This window comes from Grampus griseus (assembly GCF_964374135.1).
Source record: "Grampus griseus genome assembly, chromosome: 8".
Lineage (NCBI taxonomy): Eukaryota > Metazoa > Chordata > Mammalia > Artiodactyla > Delphinidae > Grampus > Grampus griseus.
Genome location: NC_139002.1, coordinates 102574980 through 102599335, shown reverse-complemented (window position 1 = coordinate 102599335; position 24356 = coordinate 102574980). Strand labels below are relative to the sequence as shown.

The 24356-nt window shown below is 58.3% G+C and overlaps 3 protein-coding genes across 6 annotated transcripts; 1 reads left to right on the top strand and 2 right to left on the bottom strand.

Moving 5' to 3' along the window:
* Nucleotides 1-105: 105 nt before the first annotated feature.
* KCNK4 (potassium two pore domain channel subfamily K member 4) lies at nucleotides 106-5797 on the bottom strand (the record flags this gene model as incomplete). The annotated part of the gene is made up of 6 exons (XM_082659129.1): nucleotides 5594-5797; nucleotides 2493-2616; nucleotides 2206-2366; nucleotides 1827-2013; nucleotides 1191-1330; nucleotides 106-510 (listed from the first exon to the last, which is right to left on the bottom strand). The coding sequence occupies exons 1-6, from the start codon at nucleotides 5780-5782 to the stop codon at nucleotides 106-108; spliced, it is 1206 nt and encodes a 401-aa protein (XP_082515255.1). The 5' UTR covers nucleotides 5783-5797.
* Nucleotides 5798-9119: 3322 nt separating this feature from the next.
* GPR137 (G protein-coupled receptor 137) lies at nucleotides 9120-12140 on the bottom strand. 2 transcript variants are annotated; one of them, XM_082659103.1, is made up of 7 exons: nucleotides 11539-12140; nucleotides 11406-11455; nucleotides 10455-10680; nucleotides 10191-10340; nucleotides 9937-10065; nucleotides 9710-9825; nucleotides 9120-9417 (listed from the first exon to the last, which is right to left on the bottom strand). In XM_082659103.1, the coding sequence occupies exons 1-7, from the start codon at nucleotides 11893-11895 to the stop codon at nucleotides 9258-9260; spliced, it is 1188 nt and encodes a 395-aa protein (XP_082515229.1). In that variant the 5' UTR covers nucleotides 11896-12140; the 3' UTR covers nucleotides 9120-9257. The 2 variants fall into 2 exon arrangements, with proteins under 2 accessions (XP_082515229.1, XP_082515228.1); XM_082659102.1 differs by having other exon boundaries at nucleotides 10557-10680; nucleotides 11539-12032.
* A 1514-nt stretch (nucleotides 12141-13654) lies between these two features.
* On the top strand, nucleotides 13655-23822 carry BAD (BCL2 associated agonist of cell death). 3 transcript variants are annotated; one of them, XM_082659132.1, is made up of 4 exons: nucleotides 13655-13730; nucleotides 14013-14207; nucleotides 22609-22802; nucleotides 23372-23822. In XM_082659132.1, exons 2-4 carry the CDS (start codon nucleotides 14021-14023, stop codon nucleotides 23495-23497), a joined length of 507 nt encoding a protein of 168 aa, XP_082515258.1. In that variant the 5' UTR covers nucleotides 13655-13730; nucleotides 14013-14020; the 3' UTR covers nucleotides 23498-23822. The 3 variants fall into 3 exon arrangements, with proteins under 3 accessions (XP_082515258.1, XP_082515259.1, XP_082515260.1); XM_082659133.1 differs by having other exon boundaries at nucleotides 13714-13832; XM_082659134.1 differs by having other exon boundaries at nucleotides 13714-13836.
* The last annotated feature ends 534 nt before the right edge of the window (nucleotides 23823-24356 follow it).

The following is a 24356-nucleotide window of genomic DNA, read 5'->3' as shown; positions in this document are numbered from 1 at the left end:
TCAGCCAGGTCGGTCGAGAGAGGGCTCTTTGGTTAAACAAGCAGAGCATGCCGGGGAGAGAGCAAGAACGGAGCCCTTGGAGAGGCCCGGGCAGGGGTCTTGCCCCTACGCGGGCACGCCTTTGTCCCGGGGGCGCCCCGGGCCGCGGGGCCGCGCGGGCTTCCTGGGGGTGTTGAGGGGGCGGCGGCTGCCCCGTGGAGCGCGGGGCAGTGCGCAGCCGCGCTCGCTCTGCGTGTCCGAGGACTCGTCGATGAAGGCCAGATTCTCGCTGGGGTAGTCCAGCGCGGAGGCCGTGGGCGGGGTGGGCGGCGTGGGCGGAGAGGGTGGCTCGGTCTTCTCCGGGGCCGCAGGGGATAGGGGTCTGCTGGCGGGCTGCGCTGGGCACGGCGGTGGAAGCAGGGGTGGCCGCTCCTTCTCCGGCGGCGGTGGTGCCGTGGGCCCGACTCGCTGGGTCACCCGCGCGGTCACCGTGCCGGTCCAGCTGGCAGCCTGCGCCGTGAGGCCGCCCATCTGCGCGGGGAGGAAAGGCAGTCCTCGACCGGGGCTCCTCGACCGTCTCCGCAACCCCGGGAGCCTGCCCCTTCACCAGTCAGGCATTGCCCCTCTTTTCCGCCTCGTCTTCCTGCCTCAGGAGTGGGAAAAGGCCGGAGGAGGGAAAAGCTCATCACCCAGCCACATGCTCTCCCCTCCTCCATCTGCGCGGAAGTGCCCTTTTCTCCAGAAGAAAGGACCGACCGGACTTTATTTCAGCTCTCCCTCCCGTGCCCCCAGAGACCTTTGCGCCTCCCCCCTCTCCACGGCCGGGAGCAAGGAGTGGGGCTACAAAATATTTAGAACAATAAATAAAAATACAACAACAAATAAAATTTTAGTGTAAGTATGTCCCATGCAATATTTGGGACATTTATACTCAAATATTATTTGCAACTTATCCAAAATTCACATCAACCGGGCTTCCTTTATCTTTATTTGCTAAATCTGGTAACCTTATCCATGAGAGTAGAGATGGAGTCACCTGCAAACCTGTCAGAGTTTATCGCTTTGTTCCCGGCCGGTGCGCACTGGGGCTCCCTCAGTCCCTGCCTTGGGGAGCCCACACTCTGGAAGGGAGGCAGACTAGTCAACCTGCTGCTGGTGAGCAGCGCAGCAGCGCCAGGGCGCAGGCGCGGTGTCGACGCAGGGGCGCCTACCTCTGCCCGAGTGCGGCGGGACACTACTCGCAGCCAGTTCCCGATGGTGGTGAGCACTGAAGCGAAGTAGGCCAGGCCGAGTAGAATCCAGAACCACACCAGCGGCTGGTAGGCTGCAGAGTTCTGGTTGGGGCTGGCTCCTGGGACGCCACGGGGAGGGCAGAAAGAAGTTGATTGTGAGACACGCCTTGAGCCTGTGAGTCTCTGGTTCACTGCCCCTCTTCCCAACTCGTTGAGAGGATCCGCCCTCCCCAGGACAGTGGGTGTGAGCTAGAGTGCGCGAATGGATGCAAGAAGATGAGTGGGAGTGACTTGAAGGTGTGCAAGAGAAGAGTAAGTGGGGTGCTCACGTGCAAGAATGTGAGCATGTGTGAGGGGTGCACGTGTACAAGAATGTGGCACGTGTGAAGGGGTCACTTAATATGTGTGAGCACGCGTGGGGTGTAAGTGGGCATGAGGTGTTGGTGCATCCCTGGAAAAATGTGAGGGTGCATTCAGTGAGTGGATGTAGGGATTGGAGCAAGCACGTGTGAGCGCACAAGCGCCCTGTGGAACCTGGAGGGAGAGGCAAGATTGCAGAGCCCCTGGGCAGGAATAAAATGGGTAGGGAAGTGCAACCCAAGAAAGTGGCCTCACCGGCCACATAGTCCCCGAAGCCCACCGTGGTGAGCGTCACCACGACGAAGTAGATGGCCTCCAGCTTGCTCCAGCCCTCCACATAGCAGAAAACGAACGTGGGCGTGAGAACGAAGAGCAGGCAGCCGATCAGCAGAAAGAGCACCGCCGATAGAATTCGCACCAGTTCTGGTGGCACCTGCCACTTCTGCAGGGAGGGCAGTAGGCAGGGCCGAGGAGTCACCAAAACCTCCAACTCTCACACCCCACAACCCTCTTCTGGGAGCCCGTGTCCGAGGTTCGCGCGATTCAGGCGCCCCCCGCTCACGTGCCGGGTGGGTATGTAGGGAAGTGTATCCCGAGCACAACGCAAGGGCGCGCAGGGTGTGGAGCAGCTCACCAGGAAGATGGCTTCGATGTGACCAATGCCGCGGCGTAGGGAGGAGCCCAGCCGGTCCCCGACCCCTGCCAGCAGTATCCCGAACAGCGGGATCCCCACCAGTGCGTAAAAGATGCAGAAGAGGCGGCCAGCATCTGTGCGCAGGGCCGCGTTGCCATAGCCTGGGCAGAGGGGTCGTGCAGCAGCTCTAGGGGTTGCCTGGCACCCCCCTACCTCCCCCTGCGCCTTCGCCTGTGAGAAAGCCCAGCCACCCCGTGCCCCCTCCCATGACCAGTCCCCTCCCCCACCGATGGTGGTGATGATGGTGCCTGAGAAAAAGAAGGCGCTGCCCAGGTCCCAGGCTGAGTGATTGCTGTTCCTGGTTGAGTTGGTGTCAGGGTTTGCACCCCCTCCCAGGGCATCAGCCACCTCCTGCAGGACAAGATGCAGAAGGAGGAACCTCAGTCCTTCCCTCCCGTCCTAGCCAACCCCCTGGCCATCCAGTCTCCAAGGTGTTTCTCTCCTTACCCCTCCCACCTCTCCCCTGCCCTCTGGTCTCCCTGAAGGCAATCCCTTACAGCAGACATTGCAAACTGGAGAGCCCAATTTTGTTTGACCAACACATTGTTTTAGAGACATTTGAATTATCGGCCCCTTAATTTCATATAACAGACTTCCAGTTTTACAGTGGTCAGGAGCACAGACTCTGGGACCAGACTGCCTGGGTTCAAATCTTGGTGCTAGGTGAAGTTGAGCATCAATTTCTGCATCTATCATTTGGGGATGGTGATAATAGTACCTACCTCGTAGAGTTATTGTGAAAAGTTAAAGCACTCACATCAAAGCAAGCACTGTGTGTTTGTAAAATTAGTCCCCATGTAGAGATCATGCCCAGTGAGTTCCAGCTTTCCACAGACCCCACCAGTCCCACCGCCCCTTTGGAAGCTGAGTTTGAGTCCCTTGCCTTCGAAAATCTGATGAAAGTTAGGGACCCTCCCTCCAGGAAGGTTCACATACCAATAAATTTTGCATCCAGTTTTAGGAGAGTCATGGATACACAAACCCCTGCCCACCCTGCTGAAGTCCAAACCAAACCCTGTGCTACATAGTAGGTGATCAATAAACATGATTAAATTAATGAAATGGCCATGTGTCTGCCCCTCTTGCCAACCAGTCTGCCTCTCCCTCGGAGGCAGAGTCTGTGTTTTGAGAGTGCCTGCCGTAAGTGATGGAGGTCAGAGCATATAGAGGAGGGGGTGCAGAGGGGCCCTTCCCCAAGGAGCACAGAGCTAAGACACAAGTGGTGTGAGGGAGGTCAGAAACCACCTTCTTTCTCTCTGACTGCAAGACCTCATTAGCAAGACACATTCCAAATTAATCTTCCTAAAGTGACGGCCCAGAATCTCCGTTGTTCTCTGCTATCTGCAGAGTAGAGTCCAAACTCCCCAGCCCAGCCTGTAAGCCCCTTCTCAGTCCGGTCCCACCCTCCCTTTCCCCAGTCTTCACTCCTGGGACCCCCATTTTGGAATTCAAGTTACAGTGACCTTTTCCCCCGATTTTCTGAGATGATTCCATTTCCTGAAATAATTGTTTAATACAGCCAAGAAGTGAAAGGTATGATTAAAAGTGGTTTAATTTTATTCTGCAACACTTGTCCAATAAATTCACTACTTAGGGGAAAAAAATCCTTTGTCATTCTGTGTGTTCTAATTTTTGCTTCAAATGACTAGGCATCTGTTAAATCCAAGAACTGCAAAACACTCTGAGCTTTCCAGCCTCCACGCCTTTGCCCATGCTGTTCCTCTGCCTGGGAGTCTCTTTCAACCCAATCACACATCCCTAAATTCTACCCATCTCATCTGCTTCATTTCAATTACCAGCTCTTCCCAAAGGCCCCTGGCATCTCCCTCCTTGCCCCCAGCACCTAGCCCAGGGCCCAGCATACAACAGGCATTTAACAAAGAAGGAAGTAATGAAAGCTCCTTTTCTACTAAATCCTACAGTGAACTTTCCATGGATTTGTCCCTTCACCTAGATGTAACATCCTCTAGGGTAGAGCCTGCATCTGTTCCACCCCAATATCAATTTCCCTGCTCACCCTATGGTGTACAGCACAGCACCTAGCACACAGTAGGTGCATAATTGCTGCATGACTATTTATGGAAGAGAAATAAAGCAGCTGTTGCCCTCCTTGCTTGGTTCTGCCCTTCCTTTTCTTCTTCTTCTTCTTCGTCGTCTTTTTTTTTTTTTTTTAATCCAGGAAAAAAGGAATTCCTTTGTGAAGATAAAATAGGTCAGATTCCCTCCCTCCTCCTGCCCTGTGGTCTGGCCAGGCCCTCTCCTACCCAGGCCTCTCGGAGCTTTGCTGGGCATTCTGGAGGTGTCAGAGACAATGTCAAGCTGCCTGTGTCCTGGACCCACCCCATCCTCATCTCTGCTCCAGGTCCTGCCACCTTGGGAATCAGCTGGAACACCGAGGCTCCATGTTGATGGCTCCTCCCTCCAAAAGAAGGGGCAGGAAATAGGGGTGCCTTTCAATAAAATAATAAACATGAATGTATTAAAGTTAAATGTTACTTTATTTTTTTTTAATATGACAGTGGCTCAGAAATCAGAGACAGTGCAGCAGAGGTGCTTGCCTGACAGTAGCCCAGAAGGCTGCAACCCACACTTTCTTTAGTCATTGGTCCAAAGTTGACCCATCCCTGACTCGCCCTCCCTCTAGCCTCCGCATCATAAGCAGGTGTCCTGGTGGGAAGGTGTGCTCAACCTGGCATCCATGATGGCATGGACCAGCTTGGGGGATCCTGAAATCCTCCGAAATCATCAGTACATGTTTATATGTGCACTTTTCTGGAGGTAGCGGGTGGGGAAGTGTTCACAGTGTTCTTGGGTTTCTCTGAGGCATCTGTGACTTCAAAGAAGCATAGGAACTAGTGTAGGGTTGCCAGATTTAGCAAATAAAAATACTGCACGGGACATATTTATATTTTAAAAGTATTCATTCTTTAGCTGAAATTTACATTTAACTGAGTGTTCCAGACTTCATCTGGCAACCCTAAACCAGTGAGTTAGACCTGAGAAAATGTAACATATCTCATCTGCTACAGCCATGTATTCATTTCTTCCTTCATGCGTTCCTTCATTCAACCACTATCACACACGGAAGGAGCCATTTTAGGAAGATAACCCAATGCCAGGCACAGCAAGGAAAACAAATGCCGCCCTGGCCGCCATATTGAAAACACAGAGACCTGGATCCCAGCCTCTGCCCTGCACCCCCCAGCGGCACCCTGCCTTCAGGGGTGCGGGTCTGGAAGCAGCTCTCCAGCACAGGGTCCCAGTGGCATGCAGCTAGTGTCAGGGGGTCACGGGTGACTGCTGAAGGAGCTCTCCCCCACCCACGCACCTTGATGAAGAGCCCCAGGTCCTGGTCGCTCACACATGGATGGGCCCTCAGGAACTTCTCTCGGACCTCCCCCAGCTCCCTTTGGGCCTGCTGCTCATGGGGCTGTTCCAGGGCCTGGAACACCAGGGCACCGGACACCAAGTAGAGCAGGACCACAGCCAACAGTGCCAGTAGTGTGGTGCTGCGCATGGCGCGCCCAGAGGCCCGGCCAATTCCACGGCCCGTCTGGGGAGGCCGGGCAGGGGGCTCCTGGGGAGCTGCAGTCACTGTGGGCAGAACCAGGGATGCTGGGATCAATAACCTGACCTGACACCCCTACACCCTCCTCCAACCCCTACACACCCAATGGTCTTGGAGCCCCCAGCCCTACTACCCACAGACGTCTTTCTCCTCACATCCCTCTGGCCGGACACTTGGTACCAGGACACACCCAGTCCCCCCACCTCTGTCCTCCCCCTTACCTCCACTGCCCGGCCCTCAGCCCCTGTCCAGGGACTCCAGGGTGTGAGAAGATAAGAGGGCACCGGGAAGAAGAGTGGAAGGGGGAAAGAGAGACCGAGCCTGCCGAGGGAGAGGCAGGACGAGCGAGGAAATGCTGGGGGCGTGGAGGGGGCCTGGGGAACCCGCCTTCCAGCTGGAGGCTGAGGGGGCACAGAGGACTGTGCAGGGCGGGGACGGGGGTGGCGGGTCCCGGCTCGTCCGCTGAGGCTGCGGCAGCATCTTCGCGGTTTCTCCCTCCCCCCCTAACCCTCCTCGCTCCTCTTCTAGACGCGATGGACCGGGCGGGGAGCCTCCAGGGTCCTCCAGCGCCCCGCTGGGCTTTCGAGGAACCCTGGGGCGGGTCCGGATCGCTGCGCAGAGGCGAGGCAGGGCGGAGGGGAAGGGAGGGTACTGGGTTCCGGGAAGCAGCGCGGTGGGGGCGACCAGGGCCGGACCAGTGCAGCATCCCCTGGACAGCTGTCAGCCCCCGGGACAGAGGGGGGCGGCGCCCTCGCGCACACACGCGGGCACAAAGACCCGCGCGCCCACGCTCCACCCTGCGGCTCCAGGCGGCGCCTCTGCCCGGGCTGCACGCACACACACACTCCACCTGCACACTCCCCGGCCTCTCGGGCACACCGGACGCTCAGGGCCGCGCGCGCCGGGCCAAGGCCCCCAGAGGCCCACACACTTGTGTGCACACACTCACATACACACATACCCAGACCGCGGGGCCACCGCGCAGCGCCCACTGCCCAGACACCGCACCCCCGCCACTCGCTCCCACGGCCTCCCCGCGTCTTCACGCCGACGCCTCGGAGCGTGACGGGCGGCGGCTGGATGCGCGGCCGCAGAACTCCCAGAGGCGCCCACGAACGGGGAGGTGGGCGCCTCTGCCGGCCGGTCGCCCCCTGCGCGCCCCAGCCCCGGAGCCCGGCCGGCGCCCTTCGCCGCCCCGCACTCCCTCTCCGCGCCAGCGCGCCCGCCCTCTCCGCCCCACACTCACTGTCTGCCCCGCTGCGGCTGCGGCTGCGGCTGCGGCCCGGGCTCCGGCACGGCCTCGCCGGTGCCTGCCGGCTGGGCCGCGGAGGCGGCGGCAGCGGCAGGGGCGGAGCGGGCGGCCGCCGGTGCTGGGACCCCCTCCCGCCGCCAGAAGCCCCCCTCCTCCCTCATTTAACCCCTCCAGCGCCGCGCTTCCCTCTGCGGTGCCTCGCCCTCGCCTCCGGCGCAGCTCTCCGCAGACCCTTACCTGCGGCTGCCCAGCCCCCCAATCCTGGCCGGTCCCGGGAGATGAGTGGCAGAGGAGCCCGGGAGGGGTCGCCGTTGGGTCAGGCCTGGAGTCTCAGACCGGGGCCCTGGTTCTGCCCTGTTGGCCAGCCAGCGTGGCCAGCGGCACGGCCCCGACTTGGACATCAGCCGGCTCACCTCTTCGGACAGGCTCCACTCTAATCTCCCAGCATCTTCCAGGCCCACTACCAGGTGGGAAGGGCCCTCAGCTCCCCGCCCCGAGGGACAGCCTGGCCCTTGGGCTCTGCACTCCTGAGGGAGGAGACCCCAGGGGACAAAGGGGTGGGGGATCCCCTGGGGCAACCTGTAATTGGCCGAGGTAGGGTTGGGACCAAGCTCTGGGAAATCAAGGTGGGGCACCTCCTGCATCCCCATCTTTTGTTCCTCACTTCCATGCCCATCCCCCAGCCAGGAGCTGGTGCCAGCACTCCCTCCCCCACTGTCTGAACAGCAGGGCCCTGGCAGGTCCTGGAACTCATCTCCTCTCTGCTCTTACCCATTTCTTTACAACTCGGATCTTGCCAAAGACCCTCCTCTTGCCTGGGGGCCTCAGCCTTCACTTGGGTGGTTTTAAGCATGGGCTCTAAGGCTGGCCATCCTCTACCAGTAGGGGGCCTAGACAGGTTACCGAACTCTCCCCACCTCCCAGTCCCCACTTACAGAAAAGAAAAGGGATGACTCTCCCCTCAGGCTGCTGTTCTGAGCATTAAAGTGGTTGGCATTTGTAAATGCTGGAAACAGAGCCTGGCACTCACAACTAAGTGCCCTACAAATGTTGGCAATTTTCCTTTCAACAAAAAGTGTTGGTCCAGTTTTGAGCCGACTCTCTGAGTCTCAGATGCGGCCTGCTGCTTACGAGAGCCCCAGGTGAAGGGTTTCAAGACAGGCTCCGTGCTAGGCCCCAGGAACTCCCAGGAGCTGGAACAATTGGCCACACACATGGGCAGGAGACAGACCCTCTGATAAATGACTCCCGGCCGAGGGACAGATGACATCTGTAAGGGCTGTGACTACAGAGGGCAGTGGCTGCACTATTAGGGACAGTCAGGGAAGGGGCCCCCCAGGACCACCAGGCAGGCTGTGTCGGGGCAGACCAACCATCTGGCCAAATCCACACCTGCTAGGGAGATGGGGGCTGCTTGGTTACTGGCCAGCTCCTCCTCCGCAGGCCTTGGACTAACTCCTGGACCTGAAGGCCAGGTTGGGCATAATGACAGGGAAACAGGGTCTCTAGAAATCCCTACCCACTAAGGGTAAGAGGCATAGGAGCCATGCAATCACTGTGCCAAGGGACCCGGGAGAGGGGGACACAGTTCCCTGACCTGGAGATGGTAGGCTTCATAAAGGAGGTGAAATTTGAAGATCTTGAGGAAAGAATAGAAATTATTCAAGCGGCGAGGGGACTGGAGTGGTCTCTCTTCTGGTCTCTCTTCCCCTCAGACTGCAGGCTCCTCCGTCTCCTCACCCACCAGCCTCGGGGGAGGTAAATGGCCCCTGCCCAGCCCAGCAGCCCCCCTCAAGGGCCGGTGTCTGATCGGCCTTAGACCAAACAGGCAACGGTGTGAGAAACACAAGCAGACAACTGACAGACAGTGAATAGACTCGGGGCACACACTGTTTATTGAGTGGCAGGCGCAGGAGAGGTAGCTGGCTCTGGTGTGGAAGCAGAGGTGGTAGATCATGCCAGGCTGCTATGAGCCTCTGGCAGCCAGGGCCATGCCCCCCATCCTCGGGGACAGCACAAGCTCACTACAACAGGAGTAGCAAGGAGCCGGCCTGGGAAAGAGGCAGCCACAGCCCCCGGGATCCCGGGCAAGAAGCGGCAGATGAACTTGGCACAGGGGTCTGGGGTGGGAGGGACTGGGGTCTGGGTGTTCTGCGGGGAGATGAAGGGGGATCACGTCTGTGGGGTAGAGTAGAGACTGTGATGGTGGCTGCCTGGTCCCAGAACCTGGGAGAAGAGCAGAGGAGTGGTCCGCGTCTGGCTGCCCCCGCACCAGCCTGGCTCCCGCCCGATGGCACCGTACCAGCTGCTGGAGCCTAGGCTGCCTGACATGCTGCAGGCAGAGAAACAGGCTCAGTCCCACGGCAGTCACTAGGACCACAGTCGCAAGAGTTGGGGGAGGGAGAGACACCTGGAAGAGCCCAGTGACCCAGACCTCTCTGACTATGGCAAACTTCATCTTGGAGGGAGAGGTGGAGGCTTCAGCAATAGCAAACCACAGGGGACCTCACCTGGTACAGATCGTGGCACGGGTGGGGGTGTGGGAAGGCCCAGCTGTAGGTCCCCATGGCTCAGTGGGGCAACCCGGGAGCCCAGGGCTCCTGAGGTGGAACCGGGACTCCTACCTGGTGCTCTCACCCCGGCTGTGCTCCCAAGAGCAGCCCTCATCCTCGCAGTGTGCCCGGTCGAAGAAGTAGGAACGGGAGCCAAAGACCTGCCCGTTGAGGATGCGGCTGGTGCTCTGGGGGAGGGAGCCGCCATTGATGCTTCCTCCTGCCCCCCACTGCCCTCCCCCAACCCCCAGAACCCAGCCCAGGTACCCCCAGTGCCGCCCCTCTCCACTGGCCCTCACCAGGTCCTGCGGGGGCCGGTGCACCCGGAAGAAGCCCACCAGCAGGGTAGTGGGCAGCAGCTCCCACACAAAGAGGATGAGGCCAAACACCAGGTAGCCTTTGTTCCCCAGGTCGTTCACCAGGTCCGCCTGTGGGGAGGCAGGGGCTGTGCCAACCTGCAGTCGTGCCAATGGGGCACCCAGACAGGGCCCAGGCCAGCTTGGGGCCAAGAGCCACAGCTACTGAGGAGGCGGCAGACGTGCCGAATGCCCACCTGATCAGAGACGTTGTACCAGTCATAATCGAAGGCGTCCAGCCGGCTCCGGGGGGCCAAGGCCAGGGCCGCCAGGTTGTAGCAGGCCCGGCTGGCATAGAGCAGAACCATGGCGCCACCCATCGCAGCTGCCTGGCACACGCTGGTCCCCTGGCACAGATGACAACAGAGGATCCTTAGGGAGGGTAGGCTCCGGCTTTCTCTCTACTCTGAAGACCCCAAACACCCCACAGGACACTCAGGCATCAGCCCTTGTGGCCCTACCTTGGCCTCCAGGTAGATGCTGGTGGAGGGAGCCCGCCGGGCGACAAGGCAGAGGCAGGCGGCAAGAGAGAGTGCGCAGATAACAAACAGGGAGTCGCTCACCAGGACGCGCACCAGCAGGAGGGCCCAGGGCTGTGCCCGGCGCCGGCGGGACAGCACTGCACACAGCACATTCACCAGCAGAAAGAGCAGCGAGGCCCCCACGAAGGCCCCTCGGACAGCCAGCCTGCGGCCCACAACACGGTCAGCCCCAGAAGACCACCCTTGGCGCTCCCCAACCACCCAGCCTCTCCCAGGAGACCCCGGTGTCCATCAGAACCTCAGATCATCCAGTCTGAACCCTGCTCCTCTAGTTTTACAGATGAGGAAACTGAAGCTAAAGGGGTCAGAAGATGACTGACGGCTGTGGTACAGCAGAAAGAGCACTGGATTGGGAGTCAGGAATCGGGGTTTAAGCCCTGGCTGTGCCTCCTGCCAGGTGTGTGATCATGAACATGTTGCTTTACCTTGCTGGGCCTCAGTGTCGTCGCCTCTCAAATGGGGCTAATAACAGCTTCACAGGTAAGTTGTAAAAATTAAAGATGTTTGTGAAAGCTCTTAATAAACTGTGAGATGTTATACAAATGACAAGAGTATCACTGCCCAAGGTCACCCAGAAGTGCCCTTTGGCTTTGGAGTTTCCAAGGGCTGGAGCCTCCAACTCTTCCTCCATCATGGATGACATTGGTACCCTCTCCCTTCACAGTATGTCAACTGTTTCTATTATAGTTGTCCTTCACATATGCAATGCCCCTGCTGAGCCATCTGCACCAGATGCCTAACTCTTCCAAGCTTTTCACAAATATTCTGGGTTGTCCTCGCCTCAGACCTACCAGGGAGGAAGGAATGGACACCGGGCTTCTCCCTGCCCCTGACCTGGAGGCTGAACCCACCAGTGTCCCGAGTACTTACAAGCCTCGGCTCATCTCTGGCCGACGCTTTGCCTTGGCCTTGAACACCACCTGGGAGCAGAGATGCCCATCATTCTTTGGGGCCCTTGGGGCTTGCCACCCCATTGCCCGCCCCCACCCGTCACCATGGTTACCTGGGCAAAGTAGAGGTTCATAAGCGTCAGTGTGAAGAACTGGAGGCAGACAGGACAGCAGTAGAGAAGCCAGAAGGGCAGTGGCCCCAGACGGTTGGCTCGGGGTGTATCTCGAAAGTAGAAGGAGAAGAGGGTGGTACGCAAGGCAGCCCAGAGCAGACAGAGTGCCAGGAACACCGTCTGATAGCTGAGACGCTTGTGCCCATACAGGAGCACCAGCCAGAGCTGGGCATAGACGGAGAAGAAGAGCAGGGCGTACAGAGTGGTGTAGGCCGCAGTCAGCCCCAGGGTCACGGCGGGCGGCAGCGCAGGCACCAGCCCAGCAGCAGGCACCAGGCCAGACAGGTTACTCTCCATGTCAGGGAGGGAGGCCTGAATCCCGGAGACAGAGATGGAGGGGTTGGCAGGGGGCCAGGGAAATAAATACGGAGGGGTGGGAGTTGTAGGGTGCAGAGACAGAGATGGGGAGCTCAGGGGGAAAGAAGTTGTGGCTGGCCAGGCCCTCCCCCCCTGAATAGAGGGACCCTTGCCTTTGCGGGGCACAGGCAACCTGGGCCCCTCACTCAGGGGTGTGGAAGGACAGCCTTTCCTCTCCAGGGCAGAGGGGGATGGGAGCACTGCTCTCTGGGCCAGCCTCAGAGCCGGGGGTGGGGAGAGGGGTGGAGGTGCAGAGTCTGAAGAAGAGGGGTCCCTGGTCTTGGTCGCTGGAGTCGTCCTGGCAGGAGGGGGAGAGCCGGCCAACGCCAGTCTGCTCAGGGTAGCGGCCGCTGCTGGGGACGCTCAACGCCTGGCTCTCCCCCTCCCCAAACTGGGGGACTCTTTCCCCTCCAACAATCCGGATGGGGAGGGCCTCTGCCTTCCGTCCTCGGGATTCCGGACGCTGCCCCCACCCCACCCCCCACTGCGTCTACTCCCCAGCCGCGGGGGGCGGGAGGAGGCCGACGCCGGGTCCTCAGGCCGCCGATGGGTAGCCGGCTCCGGTCGCTGGGACGCGGGGCTCCGGCTCCCCGGCTCCCGCTGCTCCGCCCCCTCCTGCGCCTGCGCGGCCGCCGTTCGCTACGCAAATTGCTCAGAGTCTGGCCCCTGCTACGCAGAACCGCGCCGCGCCCGGCGCGGAACCGTTCGAGAATTGGCGCGACTTGCGCCGCCGGCGGGCGTCAGGGGTTACAAGAGGCGGCGAGCGACCGTGACGCTCGGGCTGCGCCGCGTCCGGCCAGTGCCCGGGTGGGCACTGCCCGGGGCCAGCTGCCCTTGCTTCTTTGGGGGGCCGGCAGTTCCCATACTTCTCTTCCCCATCCTCAAATCGAGATCATGCCGCCCGACCCGGGGCGGTAACGACTTCCCTTCACCCGGTCTCTGAACGAAACTTCCGCCCTCAGCCAAGATGGCCTCCGGGGCCCGCCCCCGGGCCTTATCCCGCCTGGCCCCGCAGCCCGCGCTAGCCGGCCCGCGCACTCCCTGGCCGGCGGCGATTCCCGCTCACCTGGCCCGCCGTCTGCCAGGCGCGAGGCTCCGCGAGTCCTATGGTCACCCTTACAGGGGCCCCTGTCCCTTCTGCGCCGGGGCAGTCATCCTGCCAGGGCGGAGGCTCCCTCTCTTATCTCGAGTGCTCCCGAGTTGGCGCGGGGAGTGGCGCCCCTGATGCGGGCGGTGCGAGGTTTCCACCGCGGGAAGAAGGGAGGGGGACTTCCCGAGCCGGCCACCCGGTTCTGACGGAGCAGTGACAACAACAGTTGCATCCGACGGCTGAGCTTCAATTAAGGCTTTGCAAAGTGCCTTCACCCACAGTAATCACCACTCAGTTTACAAGGATCACCGACTCCTGAGGGAGGTGTCATTATCCCCATTATACAGGGGTGGGAATTAAGGCCCAGAGGCCCTGAAGGACTCGTCAGCAGGAGCTGGCCCCCAGATGGGGACTCCAAAGAACCCCTCATCTGCTCCCACACACGCCCAAGGCATAAGGAAGTCGGGAGCTGAGCATCCGGAGACGTAGAAGGTACCCAGGAGGAAGGTGGTGGGCGGGGCCCGGGCCGTTAGTAGCCCCGCCTGCTGGCCAGTTAGTGACATTTCGAGAGCTGATTGGGCCGTGTCGGTGACAGTTCCCGTTGCCCAGGCAACTAGGGCCGGGCTCCCTCGGTGCTAGAGGGACGCGGCGGGCCCGGGTCAGGGGCCTCGAGATCGGGCTTGGGGTGAGACCTGTGTGCCGTCACCACGGGCGGGTCTGGCCGAGGCCTGGGTAGGGGCCTGGGGCTGCCGTACCGCCCCAGGGCTCTGAGAGATTTAGATCCTGGGTGGGTAGGTTGAGCTTCCTGCTGTGCCAGACTCAACGGACAGATGGGGGCCTGGGAGGCAGGGTGGACCTGGGGTTCTGAGGTGGGAGAGGGAGCCAGGGTTGCCTGCGCCCCCCCCCCCACCGCCGGCCCCCGTTAGCCCCAGCTGTGCCCTAACCACCTACCATCTTACCCCCGCAGCCCAGAGCATGTTCCAGATCCCAGAGTTTGAGCAGAGTGAGCAGGAAGACTCCAGCCCTGCAGATAGGGGCCTGGGCCCCAGCCCCACAGGGGACAGGCCCCCAGGTCCCAGCAAGCACCAGCAAACGGCCCCAGGCCTCCTGGGGGAAGCTGGTCACCAGCAGGGGCAGCCAGCCAGCAGCAGCCACCATGGAGGTAGGCACCCCTGCCCCAAAAACAACCACCTGGCCTCCAGCCCAGTAGCTCCCTGCACCCCAGCCACATCCACACTCACTGCGTGGCTTTGAGCAAGTCCCTAACCTCTCTGCACCTCCGCTTCCTCCTCGGTAAAACAGAGCAATTAGTCACCACCAACGTAGTGCTGTGGGGATGATTAGGAATACCTAAGAAGCAATTATAGAGCTGGTGCTTGGTAAGTGGTCAAAGTACGCAGCTCTTAGCTTAGGGCCAGGTCAGAATCACTGAGAGGCAACTTAGGTCACACTTGCTTGGCATTTCCTTGGGGCTAGAAGACTTGGTGGTGCCCTGCCCCAGGCTAGCACTTTCCCTGAGATCCCGGGATCCAGCCTTCCAGCCCCAGCTATGTTCTTTCCAGCCCTGTGGCTCACACGCGGGTTGTCCTTGCCAGTTGCCAGGGCCAGGTGACCCCAAGAGGCAGACAGCCCTACCAGGCAGCGGGTCTGTGTGGGGCTGGGGAAGCATCGGCTGTCCTCCACATCTACTGAGGGGGACCCAGCGCTGAGATGGAAGGATGGGCCCTGGAGGGCAGTGGCCATTTCTCAGTAGTCCCCACCTCCCCAGTGGCCAGCACAAGCCTTGGCACCTGGAACAACCACAGAGATCTTCTGAAAACAAAACTCATGTCCCTCACCTGTGGAAGCCAAATTGACGCCCTCCCATTTTCAGGAGCAGAAAGGCTTATTAAGACCCCCTCCCCAGGGAATTCCCTGGCAGTCCATTGGTTAGGACTCAGTGCTGTCACTACCTAGGACCCGGGTTCAATCCCTGGTCAGGGAACTAGGATCCTGCAAGCCATGCGGCGCAGCCAAAAAAAAAAGAAACAAACAAACAAAAAGGTTGGTATTCAGTTATTAGTCAGGGATATAATCTCTAATACAAAACAAAACAAAAAACCCTCCCTACCCCACTGTCTGTCACACTGAACTCCGCAGGTTTTCTTTAACTTCCAAATTTTTTTTTTTTTTTTTTTGTGGTACGTGGGCCTCTCACTGTTATGGCATCTCCCGTTGTAGAACACAGGCTCCGGACGCGCAGGCTCAGCGGCCATGGCTCATGGGCCCAGCCGCTCCGCGGCATGTGGGATCTTCCCGGGCCGGGGCACAAACCCGTGTCCCCTACATTGGCAGGCGGACTCTCAACCACTGCGCCACCAGGGAAGCCCAACTTCCAGATTTTTGCACTTGCTGTTTTTCTGCTTGAAACAGCTTTCTGCCCCCGCCCCCCACCCGGCTGTCCCTTCCCATCTTCTGTGTCAAGTGCTGAATGTATGTTCCAGCTGCCAGGGGTTCATCAGTGACCAGAAGAGAGAAACCCTTGCCCTTGTGGTTGCCCACATTCTAGTAGGTGGAGGGAGACAAACCATAAACAAAGAAACAAAGCAGTGAGTGATATAATGCGTTAGAAGATGATGCACTACATGACACACTCTTGACTTTCTCATTGGAATCCAGAGTACTGGGGGGCCGGGGGAGTGATTTTAACTGAGGTGGTCAGGGTGGGCCTTGGTAAGAAGCAACATTTCAGCAAAGGCTAGAATCATTGAGGGGTGAGCCAGGCAGAGGTCTCTGGGAAGACAGATGCAGGCAGAGACCTGCAGGCGGAGGGAAGGGCACATGCAAAGGCCCTGAGGTCAGGACACAGTTCAGGCCAGTGAGGGGAGGGAGGTTGGAGAGTTAAGGGAGGGGGAGGGGCCGATGGACAGGGCCTTGAAGGCCCAGGTGAGGACTCTGGCTTTCACTTTGAGTGAAAACCTAGAGGGCTTTGATCTTATTTGGACCTCGAGAGAATCACCAGGGCCCCTGTGTTGAGCCGGGTCTGCATTGGGCAGAGGCAGGGGCGGTGCCACAGGGGAGGATGGTGATCTGTGCCAGGCTGGTGGTGGTGGAAGTGGTAAGCAGCTGGACTCTGGGTTTCTCTTGAAGGTACAGCTGGCAGGATTTGCTGGCAGACAGTTGTGGGGTATGAGGCACAGAGAAGATGGCTGCAAGGGATCTGGCCTGGGCACCTGGAAGGATGGAGTCGCTCTTAACTGAGATGGAACTGAGACGGCGTGGGGTGAGATCAGGAGCCCTGTTTGGGCCAGAGCAGGTTAGAGGTGCCTTTTGGGCATGCAGGTGGAGACTTCTAGTAGGGATAGATACCTGTAGAAGTTGGCAGTCGCTGATGTAGTGTTCTGTGGGCCCTGGGAACCAGTGTAGACAGGGGAGGAGCTGGACTGAGCCTGGGGATCCAGTCTGCAGAGGGCAGCAGGAGAGGAGGAGTCAGCACTGGGGTCTGAGAAGGAGGGAGCGGTCTGGTAAGGAGAGGGCGAGCTGAACCCGTGAGGCTCCTTCCAGGGCTGCTGGAGGAGGACTGTGAGTAGAGCACTGGACTCGACACAGGGCCAGTGCAGCTTGGGTGGCAAGTGGGGAGGGATGATAGGAAGAGGGTTGGAGGTAGAAAGGGGAGCCCACCCCCTCTCGGCAGCTGAGCTCTGGCAAAGAGGAACAGAGGAGCGGGTGGCAGCTGAAGGCCCAAGGAGGGTCAAGGAAGGGTTGTTTTATTATGTCTTTTATGATAGAAAGGGAAATGAAAAGAGCATTTGGTGGTGGGGGGCCCATGCTGCGCGGCTTGTGGGATCTTAGTTCCCCAACCAGGGATGGAACCCATGCCCCCTGCAGTGGAAGCATGGAGTCTTAACCACTGGACCACCAGGGAATTCCCAAAAGAGCATGTTTGTAAGCTGATGGAGTAATCCAGGAGCGAGGAAAATACTGGAGGATGCAGAAGAGAAGGGAAGCTTGCTGGAGAGGTGTCCCTGAGTAGCAGAGAGCAGTCTGGTGTGCAGGGGAGGGGCGGCTCAGCTAAGAGCGGTGGAGGGCAGGGGGAGATACCTCATGGGAACTAGTAGAAGTCTCTCTCATGGGTGCTTCCATTTTCTTGGTAAAAGGAAGCCAGGTCTTGAGCCAGGAGTGAGGGTTGGGAGAGGGATGGGGGCTGATGGGGAGAGAGGAGCAGGTTTGAAGTGGTTGTCTTGGCCTAGAGGATGGAGTGTGGAAGGTGTGCTGGGCAACATCTAGGGTGCCACTGGGTCTCGTGACCGTGAATTTGAACTGAGGTGGCACGGCTGTGCTTTCCTCCAGCCCCACTGGCCAGTCGGCTGCCTGTGGGAACTGGCAGGGAGTTGGCCTTAACCAGACCTGTGCTGGTCTCAGCCCAGTGAGAGAGGTGGCTGGGGGCTTAGCTCGTGTGCAGTGTAGGCTGGCCAAGTGTGAGGAGTCCCAGCATCATTAGAGTTGGGGTGCCAAGGCAGGGAGCTGGGAAGGACCACTTCGGTGCCATGAATGAATGAAGACACGAGCGGCTAAGGGAGTGGCTGGGGAGAGAACGGCAGGGAGCTCCAGTAATCTCCTGCACCCACAAGGGGCCCACCCTGTGGGCGGTGGGTGCTTGAGGCCCGGAGTGGGAAGGGTGGCACAGCCCAAGAAACTAGATTTGTGGAGGAAGGAGTGAGAATGGTCTGAAGCAGCAATAAGCCAAGGGGATGCCTATCCCAGCTCCAGGTCCAGCCATGAGGAGGCCTGCAGGGGAGGAAATAGCCACCATGTAAGAGGACTGCACTGGATTCCTTAAACTTTTCTTTTTTAATTAATTAATTTTTGGCAGCATTGAGTCTGTTGCTGCGCGCAGGCTTTCTCTAGTTGCAGCGAGCGGGGGCTACTCTTCGTTGCGGTGCGCAGGCTTCTCATTACAGTGGCTTCTTCTCTTATTGTGAAGCATGGGCTCTAGGCGTGGGATTCAGTAGTTGTGGCTCGTGGGCTCAGTAGTTGTGGCTCACGGGATCTAGAGCGCAGGTTCAGTAGTTGTGGCTCATGGGCTTAGTTGCTCCGCGGCATGTGGGATCTTCCCTGACCAGGGCTCGAACCTGTGTCCCCTGCATTGGCAGGTGGATTCTTAACCACTGCGCCTCCAGGGATGCCCATCCTTAAACTTTGGACTTAGTTTTCGATGTCTAAAAAGCAAGTGATTTTTCCATAAAAGATCCGCAAGTGCCAGCGACCTGCCAGAGCCACAGGGCCACTGCCCCCTCCAGATGGGCAGGGTCCTGTCACTCTTCATAATCCCTGCCCCCACACCCCTGCTGTAGTGGACGGCGCGTGTCCCCAGGGCGGGCCTGTGGCCACCTTGTGTGCTGTGACAGCTCCACTGCATAGCCTGGTGCCTGGGGCGGCTGGTGCGTGGATGATGGAGAGGGGAGGAAGGACATGCAGTGGGAGAAGCAGCCCAGTGCCGGGCCCTGGGCCAGACTGCAGGGGCCGAGCTCAGCTCTCCCCTCTACTGGTAGCTCGAGCTTGAGCAGGTTACTTAACTCACTCTGTCTCAGTTTTCTTTGTTTTTCCTTTTTCAAAAATTGAAGTGTGGGCTTCCCTGGTGGCGCAGTGGTTGAGAGTCCGCCTGCCGATGCAGGGGACACGGGTTCGTGCTTCACCATAGTAAGTGAAGTCAGAGAAAGAAAATATCACATGATATCACTTATATGTGAAACTAAAAAAAATGATACAAATGAACTTACTTACAAAACAGAAATAGACTCACAGACATAGAAAACAAACTTACGGTTACCAAAGGGGAAAGGAGGTGGGAAGGGATAAATTAGGATTTGGGGATATTTTTTTCTTTTTGGCCGTACCACGCTCAGCTTGTGCGATCTTAGTTCCCCGATCAGGGATTAATAACCTATAATGGAAAAGAATCTGAACAGGAATATATATATGTATATGTATGTATAACTGAATCACTTTGCTGTATACCTGAAACTAACACATCATTGTAAATCGACTACACTTCAATTTTTTCTTTTCTTTTTTTTTGTTTTTTTGTGGTACACGGGCCTCTCACTGTTGTCTCTCCCGTTGCGGAGCACAGGCTCCGGATGCGCAGGCTCGGCGGCCATGGCTCACGGGCCCAGCCGCTCCATGGCATGTGGGATCTTCCCGGACCAGGGCTCGAACCCATGTCCCCTGCATTGGCAGGCGGATTCTTAATCACTGTGCCACCGGGGAAGTCCCAAAGAAGAATAATATTTTATTTCAGTGTCCCAAATACAATTTTGGTGGAATACAGCAATGCACAGCCATGTATATATTGTTTCTGGCTTCTTTCAAGCTATGACTGCAATGTTGAGTAGTTGTGACAGAGACTGTGTGGCCTGCAATGCCCAAAATATTTACTATGTGGCCCTTTACAGAAAACATTTGCCAGCCTCTGCTTTAGTGTTTTCTGATTTCCTCAGCTCTGAGCAAGGTGGGGGTATGTTCTCTACAGGACGGTAAGGGGCTTTTGTACCCCAAACGGCTTTGGGGACACAGGAAGCCTCGGCCAAGACACGACAGGCAGCGCACCTGCTCAGGGAGGAGTGCCACGCTGCTCTCCTGCTGGGGGCGAACAGTAAGTGCACCACCCACGTGTGGTAGAGCAGGATCCAAACCCAGCCCTGCCTGATGGCAAAGCCTCACTGCCTCAAACTGTCTGGAACATCACTGTTTTAATGAAGTGTGCAAGGATGCTCACAGAAGCATGAACATGGATGTGTCCAGCCCCATGCACGTACCCAGAAGCCCAATGGGTAAAGAACTTAAAGCCTGGTGGTGGGCCTCGGGGCACCTCCAGCCCTAGGCCCCTCCCAATTCCCCACCCCAGCCCCAGGCAGGCTCTCTGGAAGGATGGTGTGAGTGGGCAGGCCTGGGTACCCACCCATGCTCACAACCAGACAGGAGCCACGCCCATCTCTCACCCTTACCTTCCCCAAACTGGGAGAGGCCACCTCTGCCGTGCCCCGGGGCATGTAGGGGTGAGAGCTGATTGAAGGTTGGATGCATAGGGTGGGAGGGGCATATCCACTTCCCCCTGGGAGTTCACAGAAAATCCCTCAGATTTTTTTCTAGTAAACAGAAGGACACTTAAATGTTCAGTTTACACTCAGGAGTGTCATTTTGACAATGGCTGGCTTGGCGTTGCTAAATCCACGGCTTTGGTAAAAATCCCCACTCCTTAGGGTAGGCCGCTGGTAGAGCTGGCACTTACAGGAGGACCAGGGGAGCCTTCCCAGACCTGAGGCCCCAAGGTGGCCCGTGGTGCTGCTGGCGGGAGCCGGGGGCATGAGAGTTAAGCACACAGGCACAGGAGCCAGACTGGTTGGGTTGGAATCCCAGCTCTGCCATCTACTAGCTGTGTGACCTTGGGCATGTTACTTACCCTCTCTGTGCCTTAGTTTTCTCCTCTGTAAAATGGAGACAGGGAGTAACCTCCTTCATAGGATGTGATGAGGACGTAAGGAATTGATACACACGAAGCACACTTCCAACCTGACACAGCGAGTGCTCTTCTGCTTGCTCTGATTCCTAGGCGAGGGTGCAGTGCCCCCCTGCCAATCACTCATCTTCTGACCCTTGGGCCTTGCATCTGTCAAGTGTGGAGGTGTGTGTATTCTTAGTGCTGGTAAAAGAAAATAATAGCTGATGTTTCCTAAGCATTTAAGTGACCGGGCAGGGTGTACCAGCTGTGCGACCCTGGGCAAGTTCCTAACCTCTCTGTGCTTCTACTTCCTCATGTGTGAAATAGGGAGAACTTGGCCTCTGCTTCACTGGGAAGCTGGGAGCCTGCAGGACATGAAAAATGCAGAACTGGGTGCTCTCCCTGTGTCATTTGTTCTCGTGGAGGTCCTGGGGTCTGGGGTCCATTTCACAGAGGACTACACTGAGGCCCCAAGGGATTAAAGAAAAGGTCCCAGGTCACAAAGCAGGAAGGTGGTGGTGGGGACCCCGGCCCTGCTGCCCACGCCTCACGGAACTGGTCAGCGCTCTGCAGATGGGCCTGTTCTCATCAGGGGTCTTGCTGCTCTCAGCTCCTTAGCCCCCACGCCCAATCCCAGCTGCTGATTTAGCTGCCCGTTCCCCACTGCCAACTCACTCCTCAAAGGCTTTATGGTCTCCCTACCTACCTGACCTCAGGCTTTGGTGACGCCCAGGAGCTCCGACCACCCGCTTAGCCTAGGCCTTTCTGGATCCAGCCCCCTCTTCCCTTCTTGGCTTTCTCAGCCATGTGTCTGGAGATGGGACCCTTGGAGGCCCAGCAGCCCTGGAGCTGACCCACAGGCCTTTTGGGAGGGGATGAGACAGTTACCCCTGGTTTCAAGACCGGGTCTAGATCTTAGTTTCTCCAAAACGCCTCCCTGTGGACGCTGGCCCCCTGCACTTCTTCCATGCCTGTCTTTCACTCTATACTTAGTTCTGGATTTTGCTCCTGGGAGTGTTCTAGGTCTTTGCTGGACTGCGTATGGGGGTGGGGTTGGCAGGAGTTCGGGAGATGGCACACAGTACCTACGTCGGTCAAACTCAGGACACACCTCTTTGCATAATGATCCACCACGCCCTTTCAGCTTAGCACTTTCCAGCTCTTTATGTGACCCTTATGCAGTCACTGGTAGTAAGGACTACGTTTATCCCCACAGAGAGGTGAGGGCACAGGTGCAGGGAGTTGAAGGGCAGCTGGACAAGGGAAGAAGTGTAGCTCAATGGATAATCACTGGACTCTGGATTCCAACAAACCTCTAGGGACTTCTAGCCTCAGAGCTTCACATCTGTGGGACCCTGCGCAAGTCTTAACCTCTCTTAAGCCTCTGTCTTCTCATCTGCAAAGTGGAAGCAATGTTAGTACTCACCTCCCAGGATGGTTAGGAGGATAATGAAGTAATGCCCAGGGCCTACTAGCACACAGCAAGTGCTCCCTAAGTATTACCTAAAGTCAACAGACCTTTCTGGACAATTTCTCCAAAGTGGGTGTTGTGAGAGGTACAGACACGCTGCTGACAGGCTCTTGTTCTCTGGGGGCCCAAGGTCTCCTGTAGGCCACAGCAGTGAAACAAATGGACCCCAGCAGGTCAGCTGCAGGTCGCCTGGCTGGGGCGACCTCCTCATCCAGGGGACTGGCTTCCTCTGCGGGGGAATGGGGCTGAGGAAAGAGCTACCGGCCCAGGGGGTTGCTGGGAAGCCCCAGCATCACGCACTCGCAGCTCTAACTACTAGTTCTTATGCCCTTATTTTGTGCCAGGCACAGAGGAAAGTCATTTTATACACTAAGGGCCTGGCCCATTATTGGGGCTCAATTAAGATTTGTGGGATTAGTGAGAAGTTAATTCGAATCTTCACAAAAGCCCCATGAGTTTCCCTTAGGAGGGAACTGGGGCTCTGAGAGGTAGAGTGATGTGCACGCAAAGACCACAACGGGCCGACGGAGCTAATGCTGAGGGCTTCGGCAGAGCTGGGGCCACAGAGGAGTTGAGATTCACGTCGTCCCCACCCCCTGACCTTCTCTGCAGGCACTGGGGCTGTGGAGACCCGGAGTCGCCACAGCTTCTACTCCGCGGGGACGGAGGATGAAGAAGGGACGGAGGAGGAGGAGCCCAGCCCCTTCCGGGGCCGCTCGAGCTCGGCGCCCCCCAACCTCTGGGCTGCACAGCGATATGGCCGCGAGCTCCGGAGGATGAGCGACGAGTTCCACGGCTCCTTCAAGGTGAGCTCCGGCCGGGGCGCACAAGGCACCGTAGTCCCGGAGCATGCCGGGACCTATACTCCCGGGGCTCCTCCCACTGGGCTGTCCCATTCGAGTCCCACTGCATGTCGGGATTTGCGGTCTCGGGACTCCTCCCTCCAGCCTGTCCTTTCCCGAGTCCCAGGGCATTTCGGGATCTATAACCCAGACCCCGCTCCAGAAGGCCCAGGCTCCTGGGTTCCCCAAATCCTTTGAGCGCGGGGCATGCTGGCATCTGTGCTCCTGACCGACCTCTTTCGGATATCCGGGTTCCTGGACCTCAATTTCGGAACCCCTTCTTTAATTTTCGAATTACGGTCCCATCTTCCAGGTGCCAGATCTCCAGCTCTGGCGCTTACAGGGTCCTAGGCATCCTCTCTTCCCGCCCCCGGCATGGAGGGTCTGGAATCTCGGTACAGGGCCTGCTGGCACTATTGTCTTTATCTCCCCCGTGATCTCACTTGGCGGTGGGATTCCGGAAGCGGAGGGGCCAGGCTCGAGGTGCCAGGATAAGCTAATTCACATAACCCTTTCCTCCTCCCACCCCGAAGGGACTTCCTCGCCCGAACAGCGCGGGCACAGCGGCGCAGATGCGACAAAGCCCCAGCTGGACGCGCTTCCTTCAGTCCTGGTGGAACCGGAACTTGGGGAGAGGAGGCGCCGCCCCCTCCCAGTGACCTTCTGTCCCACATCACGAATCTCCGAACCGCTGCTGGCGGCCATCTTGGGAGTGGGCGGAAGTCTTTTCTGCAGGCCTTATGCAAAAGGAGGCTGTTTCGTCCCTTTCAGAAGGAGACGGTCTGACCCAGAGCCCAATTCCCTTCCGGTGTGTGCGAGGACCGCGGAGGGGCTCGGCCCCCGTCGGAAGTCTTGAAGTTTTTCCGCCCTTAGGTGCTGGAAATGGCCCTGTGACCCCGCCCCCGGCACTGGGCTGCCACAGTCGCCTTCGCCAGTTGCGAGCCGGAATTAACCCTAACTTCGCCAGAACCCTTTCCTCCGCGGTAACGCTGCGGGCCGATGCTCGCTAGAAATGTGGTAGTAAAGCCCGCGTCTGTGCCGTGGAGTCTCCTATGTCCGTCGCTTGGGGCTTCGCGGGCAGGGGGAGCGGTAGCACTGACAGAGTTTCAAAAGATGCCCTCGTTTTATATATAAGGGAAATTGAGGCTGTTTCTGAGTGACATCATGGGACCGAGATCAGAGAGGGGTTGAGGCGGCGAGCAGAGCCACGGCTGCTCGGCCTCCGGGAAGCGGAGTGCGACCGGACCTCGGGGACCTCCAGGTCCTTATCTCTAATATGGTAATTGGGAACTGCAGGCCGGCTGGCCGCCGGAATTCCACGCACTGCAAACCGTGCCGCAGTCCCCCAGGGGAGGGTCATTTGTTCCTATTTGGGTCAGTCCTTTTGAGCAGCTACTGTGTGGCCGGCCTGGGGCCAGCGCTCCTCAGGGAACTGGCTGGACGCGTAGGGCGGGGGAGGGGGTGGAACGCTCGGGTCAGGGCTGTGAGTAGAGCGATGGCTAGGGAACCCGAGAAGCT

Coding starts and splice junctions, on each gene's coding strand:
- GPR137 (XM_082659103.1), bottom strand. CDS start 11,895: ATGGAGAGTAACCTGTCTGGCCTGGTGCCTGCTGCTGGGCTGGTGCCT. Junction 10,341..10,454: donor GCATCTACCTGGAGGCCAAG/GTAGGGCCACAA, acceptor CATCTGTGCCAG/GGGACCAGCGTGTGCCAGGC. Junction 10,066..10,190: donor GGTACAACGTCTCTGATCAG/GTGGGCATTCGG, acceptor GCCTCCCCACAG/GCGGACCTGGTGAACGACCT.
- BAD (XM_082659132.1), top strand. CDS start 14,021: ATGTTCCAGATCCCAGAGTTTGAGCAGAGTGAGCAGGAAGACTCCAGC. Junction 14,208..22,608: donor CAGCAGCAGCCACCATGGAG/GTAGGCACCCCT, acceptor CCTTCTCTGCAG/GCACTGGGGCTGTGGAGACC. Junction 22,803..23,371: donor AGTTCCACGGCTCCTTCAAG/GTGAGCTCCGGC, acceptor CCCACCCCGAAG/GGACTTCCTCGCCCGAACAG.